The sequence below is a fragment of the Polyodon spathula genome, chromosome 28 (genome assembly GCF_017654505.1).
Source record: "Polyodon spathula isolate WHYD16114869_AA chromosome 28, ASM1765450v1, whole genome shotgun sequence".
In the NCBI taxonomy this organism is placed as follows: domain Eukaryota; kingdom Metazoa; phylum Chordata; class Actinopteri; order Acipenseriformes; family Polyodontidae; genus Polyodon; species Polyodon spathula.
Window position 1 is genome coordinate 5,133,885 of NC_054561.1, and position 22,660 is coordinate 5,156,544.

General features: G+C 41.8%; 1 protein-coding gene across 5 annotated transcripts in view; it reads left to right on the forward strand.

Moving 5' to 3' along the window:
- The window catches only part of gpatch8 (G patch domain containing 8), an 87,176-nt gene extending 68,882 nt beyond the window's left edge, over nucleotides 1-18,294 (forward strand). For all 5 annotated transcript variants that reach the window (XM_041231319.1, XM_041231323.1, XM_041231320.1 and 2 more), the window contains 3 exons: nucleotides 679-822; nucleotides 13,099-13,229; nucleotides 13,665-18,294. In XM_041231319.1, the coding sequence (XP_041087253.1) occupies nucleotides 679-822; nucleotides 13,099-13,229; nucleotides 13,665-17,397 (4,008 nt within the window). In that variant the 3' untranslated portion in view covers nucleotides 17,398-18,294. The remainder of the gene's footprint in view (nucleotides 1-678; nucleotides 823-13,098; nucleotides 13,230-13,664) is intronic.
- The last annotated feature ends 4,366 nt before the right edge of the window (nucleotides 18,295-22,660 follow it).

Here is a 22,660-nt window from a genome sequence, read left to right on the forward strand (position 1 = left end):
AGCTCTTCAGCTGGTCTCAAGCATAGTGCATTTTCTATACATATCCTATAATGTAGCATTTAGCATTTTTGCATTTTTAATACCCAGTTCCCTGTTGTCATTTTTATTACAGCATTTTATCCTAAATGATAATGTTGTTAATTAAGCTAAACTTTGCTAGCCTACCTAATATTCAGATTTATGAGACAGTGCCCTTTCAAGTATGAAATGTAACCATTACCAAATGGGATCTGTGTCTCTTACAGCCCAAATTACCTGAGCACTTGTATCAAAGCTGCTCCATTTAAGAGCCTGTCTGGGTCAGGTGTTGTCTCCGCCCCTAGGAGATATCCTTGACTGTCGGAGAAGGATCCGCGACATTTTTCTTTCAGCTTGCCTGAGAGAGGAGTGATCTCTGACTTTTCAGTCAAAACTTTTCAGAAATAATTTTGTTTTAACATTAACATATTAATATGTTATTACTGATTTGTTGATGAAATGTACACATTGAAAACACACAAGGACTAGACAGGGTGTTTTTAGCATGGGAGATTGCAATTAGAATACAAACAAATCTCTAATCTTAACAGGGTTGGGTCTCAACTGGTTTGGATTTTCTTCCAAAACATGCTTAAAAATGAACGCAAAGAAGCATTAACTGTCAGTTAACATGTACGCTATCTGTCTTTGTTTCCAAAGGACTATGCAGAGAAGGAAAAGGCAATCGCCAAAGCTCTGGAAGATCTGAGAGCGAATTTCTACTGCGAGCTGTGTGACAAGCAATACCAAAAGCACCAGGAGTTCGACAACCACATTAACTCGTACGACCATGCACACAAGCAGGTAGGGAGCTCGGAGCACAGGGCTGTATCAAACTTTGTGTGACAGGGCCACAGGAACGCTAACCCCTCTCCCTGTACTGGGGCACTGCTTCCCTGCTAACTATAGGGTTCATAGGGCCATTTTAAATCCTTTTCGTCTGTTTATAATAAATCAATCTGGCTGATGAAAGCCCCTTTTATTGGATGGATTTATTTGTTATTGCAAAAAAAAAAGTGAACTTTCCATCACCAGAACCTGCTCTTCTTTTTTTAAATGTATTTATTTATTTTTATTTTAAAGGTTTACGACTCTGCTGCGGGCTGACAAGGCAGCAGAGAAATGTTTCAGCTATTCCTTTGTTACCACTGAATAAATTGTGTGTGTGTGTAACCTTATGGATGGACTACTTATCACTTTTGACCATTAAGACGCTGAGAACTAACATAGTACATGAAGCTTGATGTGCAGCAAAATTGCTATGCATTAAATGTAAATGTAATACAGAATTCATATTTTTTCAAAGAGTGAAACGCCCAGTACGCAGTTTATCTGGACCACTGAATGACAGTGTTAGAAATGAAGGTGAGATAGACTAAGCAAAGAGGCAAGGAGACGCTTCTTCACACAGTGGCGATGGTCATGTTGTTGAGGCAGAATCACTTGGATTCTTTAAGACCTGTGGGAGTAATTGTTCTTTAAACAATAACCACATTTATTATAATATATTAACCTGTTTTCAATATGGCTCTCTGAAAACCACAACAGATTTACACGTTACAACAAATTAAGGGTACATAAGGACCTTTTTTATTTTATTGTGTTACTTGTTCCCATGTGTTGCTACACAACTGTTTATGTACAGTACCAGTCAAAAGTTTGAGTACACCTGCTTGAAACACCAGTACACCAGGTTTTTCATGATTTTCTATGCTTTTAACTGTATAAACTTGTCTATAAACACTTAATATTTCATTATATGATACGTGTACTTATATAAGCTGATAATCATAAGTGAGTTGCATTCAAAAATGTAATTTTTAAATGAAAGTGTAAATCTTGTCAATTTCATTGAAATGGTCACCCAAAGCAAGGGGATTTCAGTCTGAAGCCCAAGTCAGTTGTCTGAAATGTGTATAGCACGGTGTTAGAACACTGGCCTAAGTATAAAAGTGTCTTTTTTAGATGTTCTCTGAGTTAACTAGCATGTTACCTAATTAACCTTTTGTCACCAATTATTGTTAACAGGTGAGTGTCCATGATTACTATAAATATAGGTAGCATAGGCACAAGTTTGTCATTCCTGAATGTAAGGGAGCAGAAAATGGCAAAATACGCTCAATTAAGCAAAGAAAAAAGACAGTCTGTAATTACTTTAAGAAAGGAAGGTAAATCTTTAAGACAAATCGCAAGAACTTTGCAAGTGTCTGTAACCGCTGTGGCCAAGACCATCAAACGATTTGAAGAAACTGGCACCGAACAAGGTCAGGCAGGCCAAGGGTGACCTCAGAATCGGAGAACAAGTTCATTAGAGTCACAAGTCTGCGAAACCGGTGATTAACTGCCCCTGAAATACAAGCTCAGCTAAATGCTACTAGAAGTACAGATGTTTCAACATCAACTATTCAGAGGAGATTGCGTGAAGCAGGCCTAACTGGAAGAATTGCTGCAAAGAAACCATTGTTAAAAGTGCAGAATAAGAGTTGGAGACTTGCCTCGGCCAAAAAACACAGAAAATTGATGTTTTTTTTAGGCGTCGAAGTCGGTCTTATGGACCGATGAGTCAAAATTTGAAACATTTGGGTCCAACCGCAGAGTATTTGTAAGATGCAGAGAGGGTGAGCGCATGAGTTCTGCATGTGTGGTTCTCACTGTCAAGCATGGAGGAGGCAGTGTCATGGTCTGGGGTTGTTTTTCTGGTGACAGAGTTGGTGATCTTTACCAAGTCCATGGCAAGCTCAACTAGCATGGCTATCATATCATACTTCAGAGGCATGCCAGTCCATCAGGATTACGGCTAGTTTGGCAGTCCTTCATTCTTCAGCAAGATAATGACCCGAAACACACCTCAAAGTTGTGCAAGAACTATCTGGCGAAGAAGGAAAGTGAAGGACAACTCAATCTAATGACCTGGCCTGCCCAGTCTCCAGACCTCAATCCCATAGAACTTGTATGGGATGAACTGGACAGAATTAGTCAAGGCAAAGCTACCCACAAGTGCCCTACATCTCCGGGAATTACTGCAGAAGAGCTAGGAAGACATGTCGGGTGATTTCCTGCTGAAACTTGTTATTCGAATGCCTCATGTTTGTGAGGCTGTTAAGGCAAAGGGTGGCTATTTTGAGGAATCCAAGATTGAGACAATTTTCAATTTTCTTGAACATTGCTTTGATACTCTATGTTTTGTATATTGTAACGTGTTTTCATTTTCCAATATTTACAGAAACGTATACGACGTAAAACATTGTCAATTATGAAAAAAACCTAGTTTCCAGCAAGTGTACTCAAACTTTTGACTGGTACTGTACATGTGAAGCCATGTGTTCCTCCTCCAAGACATTTGAAGAACTTGGTACCACCTTAATAGCTTGGAAGACATTTTTAAAGACCTGGAGCAGTGGTACACCAACAATACAACTTTGCAGTCATTTTGAAGGAACAGGATCAGTTGTACATCTTAATAACTTGGCAGTAATTTTGAAGTAACAAATTTTAGTTGCTCGAACCTTTTAAGGGATTTGGAACAAGAAAGTTCCTGATTTGGCTGGTCACATCAGAGCCCACTCTTCCTATGAAATGAAGGCTCAGCTGGCAGCTTTGATATATCTTATTTAGGTTTTGGGTCTTTTTAAGAGGTAAATACCCATACAGTAATAGTTATATTTCTATTTCAGGGAACCAGGTTTATGATAATAAGCTAACATTTTCTTTCCTGCCAAGTTACAGAGGGTTAACAGTTCAACCATGGCCGCTGGAAACAGCATGCTGTTAGTCTAATTAACTTGCTTAAATGTAACAGTTAACATTAAACAAGGGTAAAGATCATTTGCGAGTAATACAGACTGACCCTCTGAATTTTAATTGCTTGAGCTAATGTCAGCACATCTCATTTGTATAGTGGTTTGAATTTTTTTTGTTTGTTTGTTTTAATATATTCCTGGAATAATTCTCCGTTATCCCAATTAAAAAAAAAAAAAAAAAAACATAGTACATTTTTAAAGGGCAATCCTATTAAATTAACAATATACTCGACTATGAGTAGTACTTGCATAAACAAGAAAGCATCATCTGGCGATACATGCGTAGGGCCCCTTTTTTGAACTCTTAAGATTTTGTAACCCTGTCAAACGGATGTGTCTGGTATATCCGTGCTTCCCATAACACAGGCTGTTAAATAACTTGAAAATATCCAGGAACTAGTTGTACTTGAAAACACATCGATATGACTTTTCAATTCAGTTTGGTAATTCTACTCCAACATAAGAAGATATTTGCAGTTGGGATACATCTGACTTGTGTTAAAGATATACACAAATATACAAAGTTTGGGTTGTCTGAAATTAAAAGGGTTTTAGGATAAGCTATTCAGATGAATTGTGTGGAAGTAGTAGGTGCACTAGCTGAAGACCCTGCTTGTTTTCTAGTTGAAATGAAAGCCCCATCATGCTTGTGGTCTTCCAGTGACCCATGTGCCTCTCCTGACTACCAGGTATCTGTTATCAGTTTCTATTGCAGTAAGGAGGAGATGAGTCATTGAGTTTAAAGTAGTTCACAACAGCACGCTGATTGGATGCTCCGTGCACATGCAAAGCCAGGGGGGCGTGGGTTGCTAGCTATCCGGTATCTCGGCACAGTGACAGATAAATTTCCTTTCAGTAAATATGTGGAAGGTAATCATTTCAGTACGCTTGTTACAACCGGTCAACTAAAACGTTCTTCAGGAACATTCCTCAATCACTGGAGAGGCCACTGTATAGCACCATGCTTAAGATGTAGGAGAAACGATACTGGTGATCTCATCTGAAGAGGGGGGAAGTTACTGCTGCAGGGTGAATTAGACATGTTCTACCACGTGGGGCATTTTCCCTGGTGCTACACACCACATTTAAGTAGTTTCATTTCAGTTTTGTATGGGTCTGATTCTAGTGTGACAATTAAAGGTTTATACTTTTTTATTTTTAAGTTTTGTACAACTTAGGCTTGTGTTAGGCATCCTTCAACACATCCCTACAAGTTCCTGTAATTTAAGTGGTCTCTCTTAGTATGTGAACTGGTACTCTGGTCTGTATTAAGGAGGACTATGCATTTCAGCATGCTCAAACCCATCATAACTCCTTTCACCTAGCCAGCCACTAAATTGCACGCCATGCAGTCACCAGCGCACAGCTCGCTTCCACCTGCTGGTTTTTACTGCAGCCCACTTTGCCTGTCTGCTGCAGCATGCCCAGCTCCCAGGTGTAATTGTGAGCTCCATCTTCTGGCTGTTGAGCCTCCTTGGCCTAAATACGATTTTATTTTAAAATTACAAATATAATGCAGAGCACAAATTAAACAATTGTATAGCATACAGTGCTCCCCCTTTATACTGCGGAACAGGTTGTAAGGCGGTACGGTCATGGCTCCCATTTGCCCTATAATGCCATTACACAAACTACTATTCTCGTTATAAGGCAGAGCACAAGTAGCATGGTCTTTTAACTATGGCTTCCAACTTCAGTGTTATAAAGGGGGAGCACTGTATTAACATTTTATTCTACTGAGGTAAGGCATTCAATTATGACTGTTTACAACCAGTCGGACATTTTAATTGCAGAAGTTAGCAAATTTGACTCCAGTCAACTGCCTTGCTCCAGTCTGTTTGTAATCTCAGTAGTCACTATGTTGTACATTCAATTGAAACTGCCCACTACCCATCTACCTGTAGTGTCAGTAGTTATTGAACAGTGCTTGCATGTATAGCAATCCAGAATATCACAAAATCCACTGACCCTATTGCATTCAAGAATGAGAAAGTCAAACCGTGCAAGTTTCCCCTTCATGTCACTCTGAACAATATCTTTGCATATTGCTTGCATCTTTACACTGTATGCTGTGGTTGCTTGCTTTCACAGTTGTGACTGTTCTATAAAGGTTCTGTGTATGCTGCATGGAGGTTAAAGCCAGTATGTTAACATTGCTATGGAATTGTTACCAAGGTCTGACTTTGATTTGCCTCTACTCATTTCCATTTTTTTTTAAATATACTGTACATAAGATGTTATAAGTAAACCCAAAGGCACCCATGATTACTGATTGATGAGGCAGCAATACAAAAGTATGTTCTGTATTTACCATGTGAATGGCCTCGATCGGGAGACAGCGGGTGTCCAGGGTCTTATCAAGAAGACATGCTCAGATATGTGAATGGAGTCACACTGTTAGCACTGATACAGATGGTATATATAAAATGTCTTGCATCTAAACAATATTCCCTTCAACGGGAGCATGAGTAAACCAATTGCAATAGTTTTTCATGCAGCTCAGTGTAATATCTGGCAGGAGCAATGGTACATAAAGGCTAATGCCCAAGTGGCTCCAGACAAAAAAAAAAAATGTTAGCGAAGGATCCTTGGAATTACCATCATTACATGTGAGCAATGGCTTCCTAAAGATTGAAAATTCCTCCAAACTGCAGATGCACAAGTAGAATTGTCAGCCTGGCCTGGATTATAATTGGAGCTTCTGGTTTTCAGTTTTTATTCATTTCGATTTTTCTCTGCTTATTTTTAGCTATTTTGAAAAGTGTATTTTTTAGGGGGGGGGGGGGGGGGGGGGGGGGGGGGGGCTTTCGCTTTTTATATATTGTATGAAATTATTGTTTTTGGTTACTTTCCAAAATGCTTGGCTGTTCAGTTGTACGTTCTTGTCTTCAACGAAATTCTTATGGCCGCAGGCACATCCTTCTGGGGTGTTTGTGTGCCTAGGCATTTCTTTACATTTTGCAGTTTTGTTTAAATCCTCCCTATTTAACTGTAATATAGCTTTAAATCCTGCAAACAAGTCTCTGTTGCTATAATCTCGCAAGCAGAGTATCCAATAGAAATGTAAGAAAATGCTGCCACTCAGTAGTTGGGGTGGGTTTAAAGTATACCGATTGAATCAATGGTAGATACAAGTCAGGAAGGAGGGGCATTGCCCAACTACACTGGGAGAGGTAGTTTGTTTTTTGTAGTATTTTTTATTCTTGTTTTATGGGAAAGGGGTAAAGTCATTGTGAACTGAGTAACCATTTCCGGTGTTTACTGGTTATGCACCAGTTTCATTTTTTGGGGGGGGGTTATCGGTTAAAACCAAAAAACCAGAAGCCCTAATTATAATTCCAAGGATCTTTGCTTGAGTGGTGAGCCAGTCATCCAGTGAGCATTGGTCAGAGTCCAGAGCCAACTTCTCCTCAATGCTGGTCATTCCTATGGAAAAGGCAACCTGTCCCCTTTTATACCTGTGCCTCCCCGTCCCGGTTCAGTCCCCCTCCCCCTGCCCTCTCCATTCTGGGTAACGGTCTGTGTAGACTGCTTGCGGGAAAACAGGAACAGCTTGCCATGTAATTTTAATTTTTCTCTTTTTCCACTCCGTTCTATTTTTTCCTTTTTATTTATTTTTAATTTTATTTGTCTTTTTTTCCTGTTTTTTTTAATTTTTTTATTTTTTGCAATGTTAACATTTATCAGCTGATGTATTGCCAGCAAACCCTTCTAAAATGTGGGCGTCCAGATCACCAGAGTGAGTTTCTATCTACTCCTTTCTGTAGCTGTATTGTGTGTGTCTGCCTCTTTCCTGCCCACTTCATGTAGTGAATGAGTGTTTTCATTTATTTGTGTTTGTATGATTTGAACCCCTTGTTCTTGTTTGCCATTGCACCCTTTCAAAGCAATGTCCACTTTGCAGAGGGCTGTAGTACATGGGCTGTCTCACAAGGGTGCACAAAACCATTCTGCACTTCACAAAGTGTCACATTTTCTTAAGGGTATCCAGTGGTGTTTACTCCAATCTTTAACTCCTAATTTAACAAAAATAGATCCAAATGGAAAGTTAATAATATCCACTCTCCGGGTGTTTGTTTCTCATTTTGAACATTACCATCTCCTTTCAAAGCAGTTAATTTAAGTGTAAGATATGGCCCTCATTCCTTATTTTATTGGATATAATTCAACGAGTTAGGGATCCAAACTATTGTTTATTATTACTTTTAGTTTGGGTTGGCACAATGCTGAGTTCATTTTAATTGTGTGTGTGTGTGTGTGTAAACATTGAAACTTGTGATATACAGCGTCACTTTCAGTCACAGATAGACGTTGCATCAGTTCAGACTTTCATATAGTCTGGCTGATGAGCCCGTTCCCCTGCTCTCCACCATTTGTTCCACTTAACCTGGAATTTGCTTTGCCGTATCTCCTCATACGAAATCGCCGCATCCCCTTTACTGGCAGCCTGTGACACAGCAGAGACTGATGATGTCGAGGGGATACAGTCCTCTTGTTGATCGCCGGTTTCCTTCGTTTTTGTGGAAGGGGTGAATCCAAATTGAAAAAGCCTCTTCTGACTCAATTTTTTTTTTACATACTCGGTTATACTGGGGCGAACTGTAGAGATTATATAGATAAAAAGTCAGTTTAAATTCTGTTTTTATATTTAGACAGGTTCTGATCTGATAATGAACAAAATTGTGGTTGCCCTGATGGGGCAACTAATTCTCTCTGGCTGTGTTTTCAGGTTGCCGAAGGCTGAATTTTGGTTACCATTAGTGTCGAGCCCTGTGTGTGTGTGTGTGTGTGTGTGTGTGTGTGTGTGTATATATATACACACAAACTACTCCACATTGATAAAGTTAAAAAAATGCATATAGAATATAAATAAGTAAGATTTACAGAGAAAAGCTGATTAATCTCAGTTGCATAAGTATTCAACCCCTTTGCTACTGCAGCCCTAAATCAGCTCAGGTGCAGATGATTTGTTTGAAAGGTCACAAAATTAGTGAAATAGTTTCAGCCTGTGTGTACTCAAAGTGGTTTAACTTGTAGATAATTTCCCTCATGTATGTAGATTTTCAAGCTGCAACTCACATAGTGACACAACAAAGCAACCATGAAGACCAAGGAGTTTTCGAAACAAGTCAGGGAAAGTGGTAGAAAGGTACAGAGCAGGAGAAGGGTACAAGAATTTCAAAGGCACTGATTATCCCTTTTAGCACAGTGAAGTCCATTATTAAGAAGTGGAAGATGCATCATACCACCCAGACACTACCCAGATCAGGTTGCCCTCCCAAACTGAGCAGCTGGGCAAGCAGGAAGCTGGTTTGGGATGTCACTCTGAAGCCAACAATGACCTTGGGAGATCTGCAAGGTTGTGTGTCTGAGATGGGAGTCAGTGTTCACACATCAACAATAAGCCGGTCTCTACACAAAGCTGGCATGTATGGATGAGTGGCAAGAAATAAGCCATTACTGAAAAAGCCTAATCTTAAAGCACGTAGATGATACTGCAGACATGTGGGAAAAGGTTTTGTGGTCAGACGAGATAAAAATTAAACTTTTCAGTCTAAATTCCAAGTGTTACATCTGGTGCAAGCCCAACACTGCACATCACCCAGTCAACACCATCCCAGCTGTCAAGTATAGTGGTGGCAGCATCATGTTATAGGGATGCTTCTCTTCAGCAGGGACTGGGAAGCTTGTCAGAGTAGAGGGGAGAATGGATGGTGCAAAGTACAGGTGAATCCTTGAGGTAAACCTGTTTGAGTCAGCCAAGACTGACACTGGGTTGGTAATTCACATTTGAGCAAGACAATGACCCATCATAGTCACCAAAATGTCACCATCCTACTGTGCAAAGCTAGTAGAGATCTATCCAAAGAGCAGTAATTGCTTGAAAAGGTGCTTCTGCTAAGTACTAAGGGGCTGAATTTCATTTTGACATTTAACCTCCTCCTCATATAAGTGTTCAGTTTAACCACTACAGCTTTGAATAAAAAAAGTTTGTTTGAAAAACTGTGCACAGATTATTTGTAATTCAACAAAATGTTACATTGTTGGTAGGGGGTGAATACTTCTGCAAATCTATCGATCGATCGTAATTTTAACTCTGCATTGTGCCAACCCAGACCATTTTGTTAAATAATAAGGAGGATGATTCTTTCACTAATACAACTTTTGTGTTTTACAGACCAATTTAATCCTACAAATGATTCCAACATAATTGCATAGTAACCCCCTTCCTAATGAGTGTGCTTTTGATCACCTGCTATCTGGACGTTGTTTTATGCCCCCTATAGTTTCCCTGGAGTTTTGCATTTGCATTGGCTACTTCTTTCTTCCTGTGTTCCTTCATCCAACCCCTGCCTTACAGCTCATTGCACTTAGTGACAGGTGCCGTAGAGTCCCGCTGTGGCTTTGTAACATTGTAACCTGCTGCTTGTCGCTGCAAAACACAATAACCCTGTTTTCTGAAACCACTTAAGCACAGCAAGCCTGACATGCAGAGGAGTACAGTCAGTGGGTTTGAGCAGGTAAGGAGCTCCCGGGCGCTGTGTAGTGGTGTACTGTAAGGGAGTTTCTTCTAAAGCATAGCTCCCTCTTGAAAGGCGTTAAGGTTACCAATTTACCAATGTCAGTAAAAACTAGCCAAAGACCACCTGTAATGCCCCTTTGTGAAGGCTCAAGAACAGCCTGCAAAGACCACCCTATTGCTGGCGCTTTAAACATATTTTTTCTGCGCTGGTAAGTAAGGCTGTATACGGAGGAAAAGTCCTATACTTCCTAGGATTTGTGCTGTATTACAAAGATCTCTCATTTATTTTTCATGTACAGTATCTTGTATAATGTACAGCACTGTACTTTAATATATTATGTAGAAATGAAGTATTAAAAAACAAAACAAAACATGGGTTTAATACACAAAAGGTTTAAACATTTACCATTAAATGTAAGATCAAACTAAATATGCAGCTTGCCTGTCTTACTGTGTGTAGATATCCATTTTGCCCAGCATGCGCAAGCAGTGACTTATTACAATTGAAGAGATTATGCTTGTTGAACTTGGAAAAGCACAAATGCAGTGATTTAAGATCCAGTACTAGGTGAGCACAGCTGTTGCTGTAGGGCAGTGGTTTTCAAACTTTGGGCAAAAACCTTTCCAAATCTAGTCTACTGCGTACCCCCATCTGAGATAGGACCGTAATATACCTGTGATATTAAGGTATTTTGTAATTACTATTTTAAGTACTGTAAATGGAGAACAGCTGTTAAAACGAACAGAATAAAATACAACTGGTTAACCATGGTGCAAATGCACCAACAAAAAATGCTACGTAAAATTATTTGAAAATCCTGACTCAAGTATGCCGAAAGGAGACCAAATTAAGAGTCCAAAACTAAGGTTACAATTTAAAACAAAATCAAAAAACAAATCTCAACAAAAGACATGCATTTCTCCCAACAAATACAGAATTTTTTTAAGTTACAAATATAGGCTTTTTTTTAAAAAATTGAACTCTAATTTTATCATTTTCAATTATCAGTTGAGCTGGGACAATATAAAATGCTATTTGTGCCTTGTGAGGCATCAAATCCAGACATTGGAAATATTGTTGAAAGGAGAAAGGCGTACTGTTATCGGGCAGTCAAAAATGGCTTTTAGCAAAATGCTTACATGTTAAAGTGTTTAGTGCAGTAGTCTGTTCATGTTAATCAGCTGTAAGACAATTATAGCTTGTTGATGGGCACTCACTATATGATATGAACACACTCAATAGGTCTGGAGTAGGGAATCCAATTCCAGACACTTTTTTTCCCAATCCCAGGATTCCATTTTTCTTATAATAATAATATTGTGCTTTTACTTTTATTAATAGTTACTGGTATGCAGGCTTAGGGTAATGCACTCACACTCCAAAGGAGTTCTTATGTCATGTTGCTCCAGAACAGAACAAGTGAGTGATTTCACTGTGTAAGATGGGCAGCCCAGCTCAGTAATGCTGTTATTTAAAACCATATTAAACTACCAACACTGAACATTTAAACTCCATAAAATAAAGATTTGTAGTATTTATTAGGTTTAAAGGATGTAACATTGTACAATGACACTCTTCTGAGGTTTTTTTTAGCCCGCAGTAACCACCACCCTGCTATTTAAATATGTTAATTAGCCATGTGTGCGCTCAAGGAGCTGTCAGCAGCCAGCTGGGTGTTTATAGAGTTACCCTCGCCCAACAAAGAAAATGTACAGCTGTGGTTTTATTTGAAAGGAGATTCAGCATTGTTGCTTCGAGTGCTAAGTGGTAAAGTACTACAACCTTGTCAAACTAAATGTTTTGTCTGCCATTGTGTACCCCAGTTTGAAAACCACTGCTGTAGAGTGTATTGCAGTGCTAGGATTGGAAATGAGAAATTGGAATTCAATGGGAACTTCATATTTATTATTTGGTATTGTTTCTCAGAAAGCAAGAGCTAAATTCGTCAGCCAGGTGCCACAGGTGGCTCCTGCAAGTGCACGGTGAGACTACAAACACTGTCATGCACGCTACTGAATTATTTACTATGAAATATATAATATTTGCCACTGTATAACTGTTAACAGTGCAGAAAATGGCAGATTGGGAGATAGAATAGGACAATGGCTTATTCATCAACTGTGTCAATTATTTTGCTTGATTGCAGTAGAGTAGAGGGGAGGGGGGGTGGACAGTCAGTGCATTTTCAGTGCCAGAGCATCTCCCTTCTTTGTGAGTCTAGTCCCAGATTATAGGGTCTTTTTATACCAAGTGTCCATTGATGTTGCTAAGTAGCAGTGATTGCATTTGATACTGTGTTTAGCTACCATTGTATTGTACTCAGATCTTTAGAAAATGTATGTGAGCATTAGCAAATGCCTGTTTAAATTCAAGGGGAGCAGCTTGTGGATTCACCTGTTTTAATTACATAGTTTAGTTTTTATTTAATTGGTAGGATGTTTGCTCAAGACGTAGGGCAGTACTGAATAAATATATTCACTTGGTATAGTTGACACTGTAAGCACTGTATGTTTAGTTAATTCTAATCAAGTGAAAATGAACAGTTGCATCCTGTGCAGTTTGCTGTACGGTGCCATAGTAGTAGCAGGTAGCCTTTTCAACCTGTTTAGAAAGGGGACTGTTTTATTCAAGGACCTTTACACACATTACTCTGCCCTGGAAATGCAGTGACTGAGGCACAGGGGAGTTTGTGTAGTGAGAGCAGTGATTGAGTTGGAACCCTGTCTCTCTTTCTCTCCCTCTCTCCCTTTGTATAGAGACTGAAGGAACTGAAGCAACGTGAATTTGCCCGAAATGTTTCCTCGAAGTCACGTCGAGATGAGAAGAAGCAGGAGAAAGCACTGCGGCGACTGCATGAGCTGGCAGAGCAGAGGAAGCAGCAGGATTGGTATGATGCTACTGAATCACCTCCTTTCATTTACTTCTTTCTGATGGACACTTTTAGGGTTTGTTTGTTTGTATATATATAAAAAATACATATACACACACACACATTGTAATCAAACGTTTACATACCCCAGTGGAAAGTTATCTTTTCCAAAAAATTCTTCACAAAGTTTCTGGTAAGATAATAGGATATGACTGGTAGCCAATCTGAAGAGTATCTAAAGAACCTTGCCAGTTCTATTAAAAAATAAATCAATAAATAAAAATACTTCAGAAATGGCATTAGGCTATAAAATACCTTGCCTACCTAGGATTATAAGCCCAGATTTTAAATAGGAGCTCCATATTGTGCAAAACAATGCCTGTTAGTATAAACCAACCCCCTGTGTCTGTGCTATAACCTAACCCACTCAATTCTGTCTGTCTTTTATTGCAGCGCCCCTGGGAGTGGTCCCATGTTCAAAGCCACCACAGTGGCAGTGGATGAGGAGAGCAGTGAAGATGGGAGCCTGTACCCTGATGGTACCCCAGTCCTGGCTGGAGTCAGTGAAGGGATACCTGCAGAGGAAAAGGGAACCCCCAGCTGTGGTCAGATTGTCAGCATTGCTTCACCCAAACAGGCAGCCACTGCTACCATGAGCATTCCGCCTGTGAAAAACAACTCTTCAACACTCCAGCCCAAAGTGGGATTCTCCTTCTCCTTTGCCAAGAAGGTCCCGGTAAAGCTGGAGACTACAGCATCGGTTTTCAAGGAGCTGGGCGAGGAAGTGTTGACAGATGAGTCTCAAAAGGAGGAAGAGGAGAAAACCGGGTGCGACCCCTTAGTACCCCCTAAACTGCCTGGCGGAGAGAGCCCTCTGAGCATCCAGGCTAAGGCAGTCAGTGGGGGGGAGGAGGAACAGCAAGACTCTGAGGGGGGAGCGCTGGCTTCCACACTCTCCAAACTAAAGATGATGATGAAAAGAGAGGAGGGCTCCTCTCATCAAGAGCCCCAGTATTACCATTACATCCCACCAGCACACTGCAGTGTCAAACCCAACTTTCAGTTCCTGCTGTTCATGAGGGCTTCTGATCAGAGCAGCTCCAGAGGGGAGAGTGAGGAAAGCACTCAGTGTCCCCAGGGCGCCAAGGAAGGGGACAACAGCAAACAGGGGGAAGGTAGACCAGGGGACAGCAAACTTAAGGAGACTAAGCAAGGAGATGGCAAGCGAACTGATTGCAAGCACAAAGAGGAGCAAAATTCTCAAAATCAGCAGAGAGCATCTGCTGCAGAGCCAGGATCCAGCATGGTCAAAGTAAAAGAGAAAGTGGGCTCCCCAAAAGTCTCCACTTGTGAAAAGCAACCAGTAGAATGTAACAAGGCTGTTGCAGAGCCAAATGATGGCCCCCGTCAGCCCACTGGCCCTTTCTTTCCAGTACTGAGTAAAGATGAGAGCACAACCCTGCAGTGGCCATCAGAGCTGCTGGAGTTTACTCGGTCTCAGCCTTCCCTCTCCTACAGCTGCAACCCTCTCTACTTTGATTTTAAGCTCTCACGAAACAAAGATGGCCGGGGAAAGCTAGCCACCGACAAGTCTGGCCCAGTTCGTACTGGAGAGCAGCAAGCTGCGAGCCAAAAAGCCAGGCTGGAGACTGAGAAGCCAACAGGAAATATTGGAGAGGGCACAGGGAACAAACCCGAGCAAACAGCTGCAGCAAGTGGAGAAGGACAGACAGAGCCAGCAGCAACAAGCCCAGCCCAAAAGAAAGACAAAACCCTGAAGGCACACAAGCAGAAAAAGAAAAAGAAGAAACACAAAAAGTCATCCAAACGATCAAAGCTGAAGGAGAGGGGCAGCGGGGCAGGGGAGATCGAAGGGGCTCCTGATGAGAAATACAAGAAGAGGAAGAAGCAGAAACGGAAGAAAAGCAAAAGCAGGGCCTCTGAGGAGAGGGAGGACCAAGCGTTGCAGGCTGCAGAGGAGTTTTCAGAAGGAGGCAAGAGAAAGCGACCCATCCAGGATAATCACCAAAGGACACCAGCTGAAGAGAGCAGTAGAGACAGCCAGGCCAAGAACTCAGAGCCGACTAGCTCTTCAGAAGAGCACAATGATGCCAAGAGACACAAATCGGAACCTGCCGTTGTGGCCTCTTCCTCCTCCTCTTTGCGGAAACAATCTTCCAGTCGGGGGAGGAGAAGCCAGAGTCGGCACGGGAGCAGCGAGGAAGACGAGAGCGAGGACGGTGACTCCTCCCGCAGGAAATCGTCGTCCTCGCGGACACAGCGGCACCGCCGGCACTACAGCGAGGACTCTGAACGCTCACTGAGCAGGTCCTCCCGGAGAGGGGGGCGACGCCACAGCCGACGAGCCTCGTCACACAGCCGCTCCGACTCCAGCAGCTCAGGCAACTCCTCAGAGCGCAGCAGTTGCTACAGTGGACGCAGAGGCCGCAGCTCCTCGGACAGTTACAGTGACTACAGCGAGTGCTCACGGCAGCGGCGCCGTTCCAAACACTCTCCCACCTCAGACTCTGACTATGGCTGCTCCCGGCGCAGCAGCCGTCGCTCTCACAGGCGCCAGTATTCTTCATCGGAGTCCAGCCGCTCACGCAGCAATAGCAGGGACCGAGGTAGCCGCCGGAGGCGCAGCCACCACCACAGCTCCTGCAGCAGCAGCTGCAGCCGCAGCCCCAGCTGGAAACGAAGCCGAAGCAGCTATAGCCGCAGTTCAGGCAGCCTGTCCCGGCGGTCGTCCAGCTCTCCCAAGGGGTCATCCAGGGGAGGGACCCGGCATCATGAGTCCTCTTCCGAGCGGCGCCGTCGCAGGGACTTCAACCGCTCCAAAATATACCGTTCCCAGTCCCCTCGCTCCTCCTCCCGCACCCCAGCAAGGAGGGACGAGACCAGGACTAGCAGCAGCAGTACATCTCTTCAGCGGACAGGGACAGCAAGAGGAGGAGCAGCTTCGATCCACCCTGAACCAAGCATTGTAGAAGAGAGGAACTCGCTGACCGCCAGGCAGCTGCTAGAGAAAGTGCAGGCCCGCAAGGGGTCAGAGGATGGTCCCACAGCTTCTGGGAAAGCAGGGATCAAACTCAAGGATCCTCCACAGGGATACTTTGGCCCAAAACTCCCTCCCTCACTCGGAAACAAGGCAGTTCTTCCTTTATTCGGGAAGCTGCCCGTGGTCAAAAAGCCTCTGATGCGCCGACCAGATGAACTGGGATCTGAAAGGGCAGAAGAGATGGAAGTAATTGAGGCAGATGTAACTGCTGGGGACATGGTAGTTGTGGAGCCCATTCGAGAGTTCCCCCCTCCTCCTCCTCCACCGACCCCTCCACAGCTTGGTGAGAACGGACAAACCCCCAATGAGGAGATGCCCGCTGAAGCCTCTGCCTGCCTGTTTGAACCAGAGCCTGGCTTCCTAGTCCAGCCCTATCCTTCTGAGCCCTGCCAGGAAGCTGCCAAGGGGCTGACACCTCTGGAGCCCTTTCCTCTCGAACTGCAACCTTTTCCAGGGTACACTCCCCAACTCCTGGAGGAAGAGGAGCCGGATGCAGAAGAGGACTCCTCTTTGGCACCTTTGGAGAGCCAGCCCATCACCTTCACCCCCGAGGAGATGGAAAAGTATAGTAAGCTTCAGCAGGCAGCCCAGCAGCACATCCAGCAGCAGCTCCTCGCCAAGCAAGTGAAGAACTTCCCAGCGGCTGCCAACTTGGCACCAGCCCCAGCACTGCAGCCCATCCACATCCAGCAATCTGCAGCGGCCACAGCTACCGCCACCTCCATTACCACAGTGCAACACGCCATCCTGCAGCACCATGCTGCCGCTGCTGCAGCAGCCATCGGCCTCCATCCACACCCCCACCACCATCACCCCCAGCAGCTGGCCCAGGTACACCACATCCCCCAGCATCACCTAACCCCCTTCTCCCTCTCCCCGCTGGGCCACTCTCTGATCCCAGCCCACCACGCTGCCTTTCTGTCCAGCCACCCCATTCACATTATCCCAGCCTCGGCTATCCACCACACCCAGCTGGCACTGCACCATGTCCCCCACGCTGCCCTCTACCCCACCCTTTTTGCCCCCCGACCCACAGCGGCCGCTGCTGCCCTGCACCTTCACCCCTTCTTGCACCCCATCTTTTCAGGGCAGGACCTGCAGCACCCCCCCAATCATGGCTCCTGAGAGACGGCATTTCTCTCCTGGCAATAGCCCTTGCTGCCCCCCCGGCCCACCTCAATCAAGTCCCATTCAGTCAGAGCTCGAGACCCTCAATCATCCACTGAATCACAACTCGAGGGACAAACTCCCGCCCTGTCCCTGCAGAGAACCCCCCAGCTCTAACCAGTAAGGAGAGCACAGCTCCTTAACCAAATCAGGGTTCTTTGTATTTAAATATATTTGTGGGAGTTCAAAGCATGAGAGTGCATGAAAGCTTGTGTTCATCGTAAGTGGCATCTTAGAAGCTGCGAGGAGTGCTTGGCTTGATTGCACTTATTAAACTTTTGAAACAGTCATGTAACCCAGGTGGGGAAGCCCAAGTACAATGGTGCAGCTGGGCCTGATTGTTTAGGGGGAAGGGGAGGGAGGGGTGGGGGGTCATATAAACTAAACCAACAGGGTCCCTGAGCTCCTGAACTATTGGGATTCTGGGCAGTGCCTAGAATAAGGTTCTGAAAGGTAAGGAAAAGCTGTGCTGGGGTGGAGTGACTGCACAGCTAGGAAACCTGTTAATTGCAGTTTTTTTCTTTTTTTTTTTTTCAACAACCATATGAAAGGATTTTCTGTGTGTGTCGGTAAGGAGAGGCAATCTTTTCTTTGTTAGACCCAGATCCTTTAGTCCTCTGTATTCGCATGTGTGTCCACCTGAAACTGCACCCACGATTGCCTCATTCATCCCTCTGCCTTGCAGTGGGGAATCCTCAGTTAATGGATTAAACCATTCTGAATAATTTTCATTTGCATTGTTTAGTGCGAAAAATGTGTAAAGAAAAAATAAGTAAGGATGTGGGTGTTTTTAGAGCAGCTTGTACATTTATTCAGGAATCTCTGAGAATAAATGAAAACTGTATAAATTGTAAACTAAATGTGTGTGTGGTGTTTTGTGGTGTTCTTCCTTTTTTCAAATTCAAATGAGTCACCTTTAAAATGTAAAATGTAAGTACCAGGTTTAATTGCATTTCAGTAGAGTAACAAAGGGGTGTTCAGAAGAATTACAAGAAAAAGCGTGGTTAATTGAGCTAATTAAATAAGTGTTGTTATTTTCCGACAATGGACTTATGCTTTCTGTGTTTTGAGTGGAGGCAGTTATTTATGTTAGTTATCTTTTAATATCTACAGGTTGATTCATAAACAATAGACAGGATTACAGAGCTGCATGTTCAAATTGAGCCCCTCCATTCTCCTGGCGTGGCGCACAAATTCCCAGCTACATCAGACGCTGATGTGTGACTTAGCTATGACATGCCTGGATACTTTTCATGGAAGGCCTTAGCTGTATTCACTTAGAACTTAGTGTGGAAGTGGCCTGTCTACTTGTAAACTTGAAATAAAACTAAAAAGACACGTTCTGTGATAATATTTTGGTGCAATGGTTATGAATCAGCCTGTGAGGTAAATACATAAATAATAAGTTGACATTAAAGGAATTAAAAGGTGAGCCGCATGTTCTTCATTGCTAGTGGGTGTATTTCACTGTTTATAGGTCCCATATTGGTGCTGTTAGTTAATCTGCCTGGTTCCTACACGTCTCCCTCACACTCCCTAACACTGAAATATTTCTTCTTGTAAGTTTCAATACTGGAGTGCATCTTATTGCCTGATAACTAAGCTTATTGTGTTGGATCTAAAATTGCAGAATAAAAAACTAAAACTGCATATCAGTGCTTTAACGGACACAGTTTTTAAATTGAACTCATCAGCGGTTGACTGTTGGAAGTTATTGAACGTTTGAGTGGGCAAATCTTTGTTCCTTTTTTTTTTCATTGTAAAGAATTGCACTGAACTATATACGTAAATGCTGCTTTTGTAGCACCTAACAATAACGTGATTGTAGAATACTGCAATGTTTTCTTTTTCAAACCAGCAGTCTGGTTTGGGTTACATTTGGTTCTTAACATTATCTGTCTCCATGTAAATATGTCTGCTGTAGTTTAAATTACTTGTAAAGGTTAGGGTTTGTAGTTCCAGTTTAAATGCAAACCAAAAGTTAATAAGCATGTATATTTTATCAGAACCCATGTATTTTTGAAGCTTTTATGTACTGTAAAAAAAAAAAATAATATATATATATAATTTCTTGAGGTTTAGAAGTTTTGCATTTGAGATGTATTCAGTAATCTACATGGTTTGAATTTTGTTTTTACATTTTTAGTGCATGGGTGAATGAGGCGGAACTAAAAAAAAGAACAGGTTTTTCATATTTTACTGCAGACTGATTTAGTATATTAAATTTTTAGCTTGTGAAAAGCAAGGTGCCTTCTGGCTTAGATAAATACTTAAGTTGACAGAAGCAGAAATACATTTTATAGTTTTGTCTTGCAATTATTGACTGACTGAAGCTGTTGTTGCAGCTTGTGACCACTAGAGGTCTCGTCTGAATTAATGTATTTGATCGGTAATCACTGAGAAAGTATCATTATGCAGTAGCTTACCGTTCTCATTTTTTCATTTAAAAATATATATTAAATCTTTGTTTTCCTCCATAACGGGTTCTCTCTTAATTCATACATTTAGACTTAATTAATGAACCTGAAATGCTGTTAATATCAAAAACTTCACTCATTTCAAATGAACAATAAAAGAATACATGACGTTTAGGGTTTTCTAAGGAGGAGCCATTTCTAGATACATCATTTAATTAAGTGAAATTCAGTGTTTTCAAACTCCTGCAGCTCAGTGTTTTCAGATACTACTTTTTTTCATTAAAAAATGAATACATCCTTATTTTTTATTGAGTACTAAAAAAAGTAAGATAGCTGTCAGTATGGGGATGCAGTGAGACTTCTTATAAATTCCAAAAATTGGTTTGGGTACCTAAACTGAACATTGTGCTTGTGGCCTGGTTTTTAGTAGTTCTGCTTCACACGCCCATGCACATGTGACTTGCAGATTTTAAACAGCTTCTTGTAACTTTAAAGCAATGCAGTGGAAGGAAATCCTAACAGACCTTAACTGGCCCATTGTATGTAACTGTGTCACATACACAGACAGTATATTGCTGTAAAATAATAAAAATAAAAAATCCTTTATAATAAAAAGATTTATGAAGATGCTGGAGTGTGTTCTGATTTTGTGATTAATGTATTGCTTGTGGTTGAAAGACTACTAGTTGGAACGTTTGTCCCTGTTTCTTAGTTCAGCATTATTGTGTGTTTAATACAGTACCGGTATTTCTAAATGATGGAACTACTTAATGTTACTTTGGGAAGACCAAGCTTCGGACCAATCAGAGTCTGTGAAACCAGCTGCTAACCTATTGTTTTGTAAAAGGGTCTTTTAAAATAGTTTTTAATAGTTTTTATAACCTACACATAATAATAGTGATCATTCCTCGTGGTACCTTTTCTTACAGACTTTTCAGAGGAATCAGATTCTGTAGGTTAGTCAAAGTAGTTAAATAACCTCACTGCTGGTGCTGCAGTATTTGGGGTAATACTAACATGTACAGTAGCTACATGGTTGAAGACTAAATAACAAAGCCTTGTGAGTTCCTCCATCATGTAAACCATAGTACATGAACATTGTTGCAGTATCTAATTCTAATCCTGCAGACGCTCTTACAGTAACTTTCTTATGGAGAATGCTGAAGCAGCACACTGAATCTCAGAACATATTTAAAACATGCCATGTAGGCTTAGGCAAATGTAGCTTCCATGAGTGAAATTGGTATCTATTTTGGTCAGCATCATTATGATTAAATGAATATTTGAATGAGGGGGGTCCCCAATTCCAAACTCTTTTTTTAAAAGGTCCCCTCAAACAAGTGTTTAAGAGCCTCTGCTCTAGTTCAAAATATACCACTAGTAAATATAAATTGTTAGTGTGCAGCATTATTTAAATAAGATGTGCGGAAATAATCTGCAATGTATCCCATTTGTAGCAGATAAGATGTTGGAAACAGGTTGTTTAGATTTCCAGGTTACAAATTTGAAATAAATAAAATCTCTCAAAATTGGAACTAAATTATAGCACTTCTGGAGCAGTTTGTAGGCGTTTCAAAGCAACCAGTAGAGGGTGCCATTTCACCATCAGTGATGCAATGCAAGCTTGGGCCTGCTGAATTTCAAAGTGCTGGTGTCTGTGATGTAGACCACACTCCCATTTTTAAAAAAAATGTCAGCAATGACCAACATTGGCCAGAGCTGCGCATTGTGGTTAAGAGAAGGTTTTGCAGGCTGAATAAAAAACACACATGTACATCCCTTTAATGCAAGTCGAAAGTTGTTGCCTGCTGTTTTCTGCATTCCTAAATACATAAAAGCGTTGTAAACTCATCTGTGTTGGGGTTTTATAATCCAATTCTTGCTGGTCAGCAGCTCACCTGCAGTTACTGGGTATTCCAGAAAAGACCTACTCAGCACACCGTGTGTATTATGAGCCTACTGGTTCTAGAACCATGCAAAGCCACTACACTTCTCAACAATATGTGCAGTAGTTTGAAACAGATGACACAAATGTCTCAAACGTTTGTTTTAGAACTAATTAAAATCTTAGTTGAGTGTTTTAAAGTTATGAACAATTTATGTGATCCGCTACAGTATAGGTTCCTGTGCCAAAGATTTCCTGAGATGTCAGATGAGGTAATCCCTCAATGTAATGTAATGTGCATTTAAATGTATTGTAATCTTTAGTAATTAAGATTCTCCTACTACTGCTCGGATAATGCAGTCTTTTTGCAAACTTTGGTTACCTAAAATCTAACTTTCGAGTTGTTTTGTGCTGACAATCTAAAAAATTGAAACACTTCCACAAGTACAGTATTTGCTTATGGCAAATTGAGCAATTAATACTTTTGATGCTAAACAATATAATTCGGCCTTTCTTAACTGTGTACCAATGCCCAAGAAGAGGGATTATACCTCACAGTGCTCTCTCAAAGGTCTATCAGGAGGGATTATACCTTGCAGTGCTCTCTCAAAGGTCTATCAGGAGGGATTATACCTTGCAGTGCTCTGAAAGATCTTTGTGAGGAGGGATTATACCTCGTAGTGCTCTCTCAAAGATCTTTGTGAGGAGGGATTATACCTCGTAGTGCTCTCTCAAAGGTCTATCAAGAGGGATTATACCTTTTAGTGCTCTCTCAAAGATCTTTGTGAGGAGGGATTATACCTCGTGCTCTCTCAAAGGTCTATCAGGAGGGATTATACCTTGCAGTGCTCTCTCAAGATCTTTGTGAGGAGGGATTATACCTCGTAGTGCTCTCTCAAAGATCTTTGTGAGGAGGGAT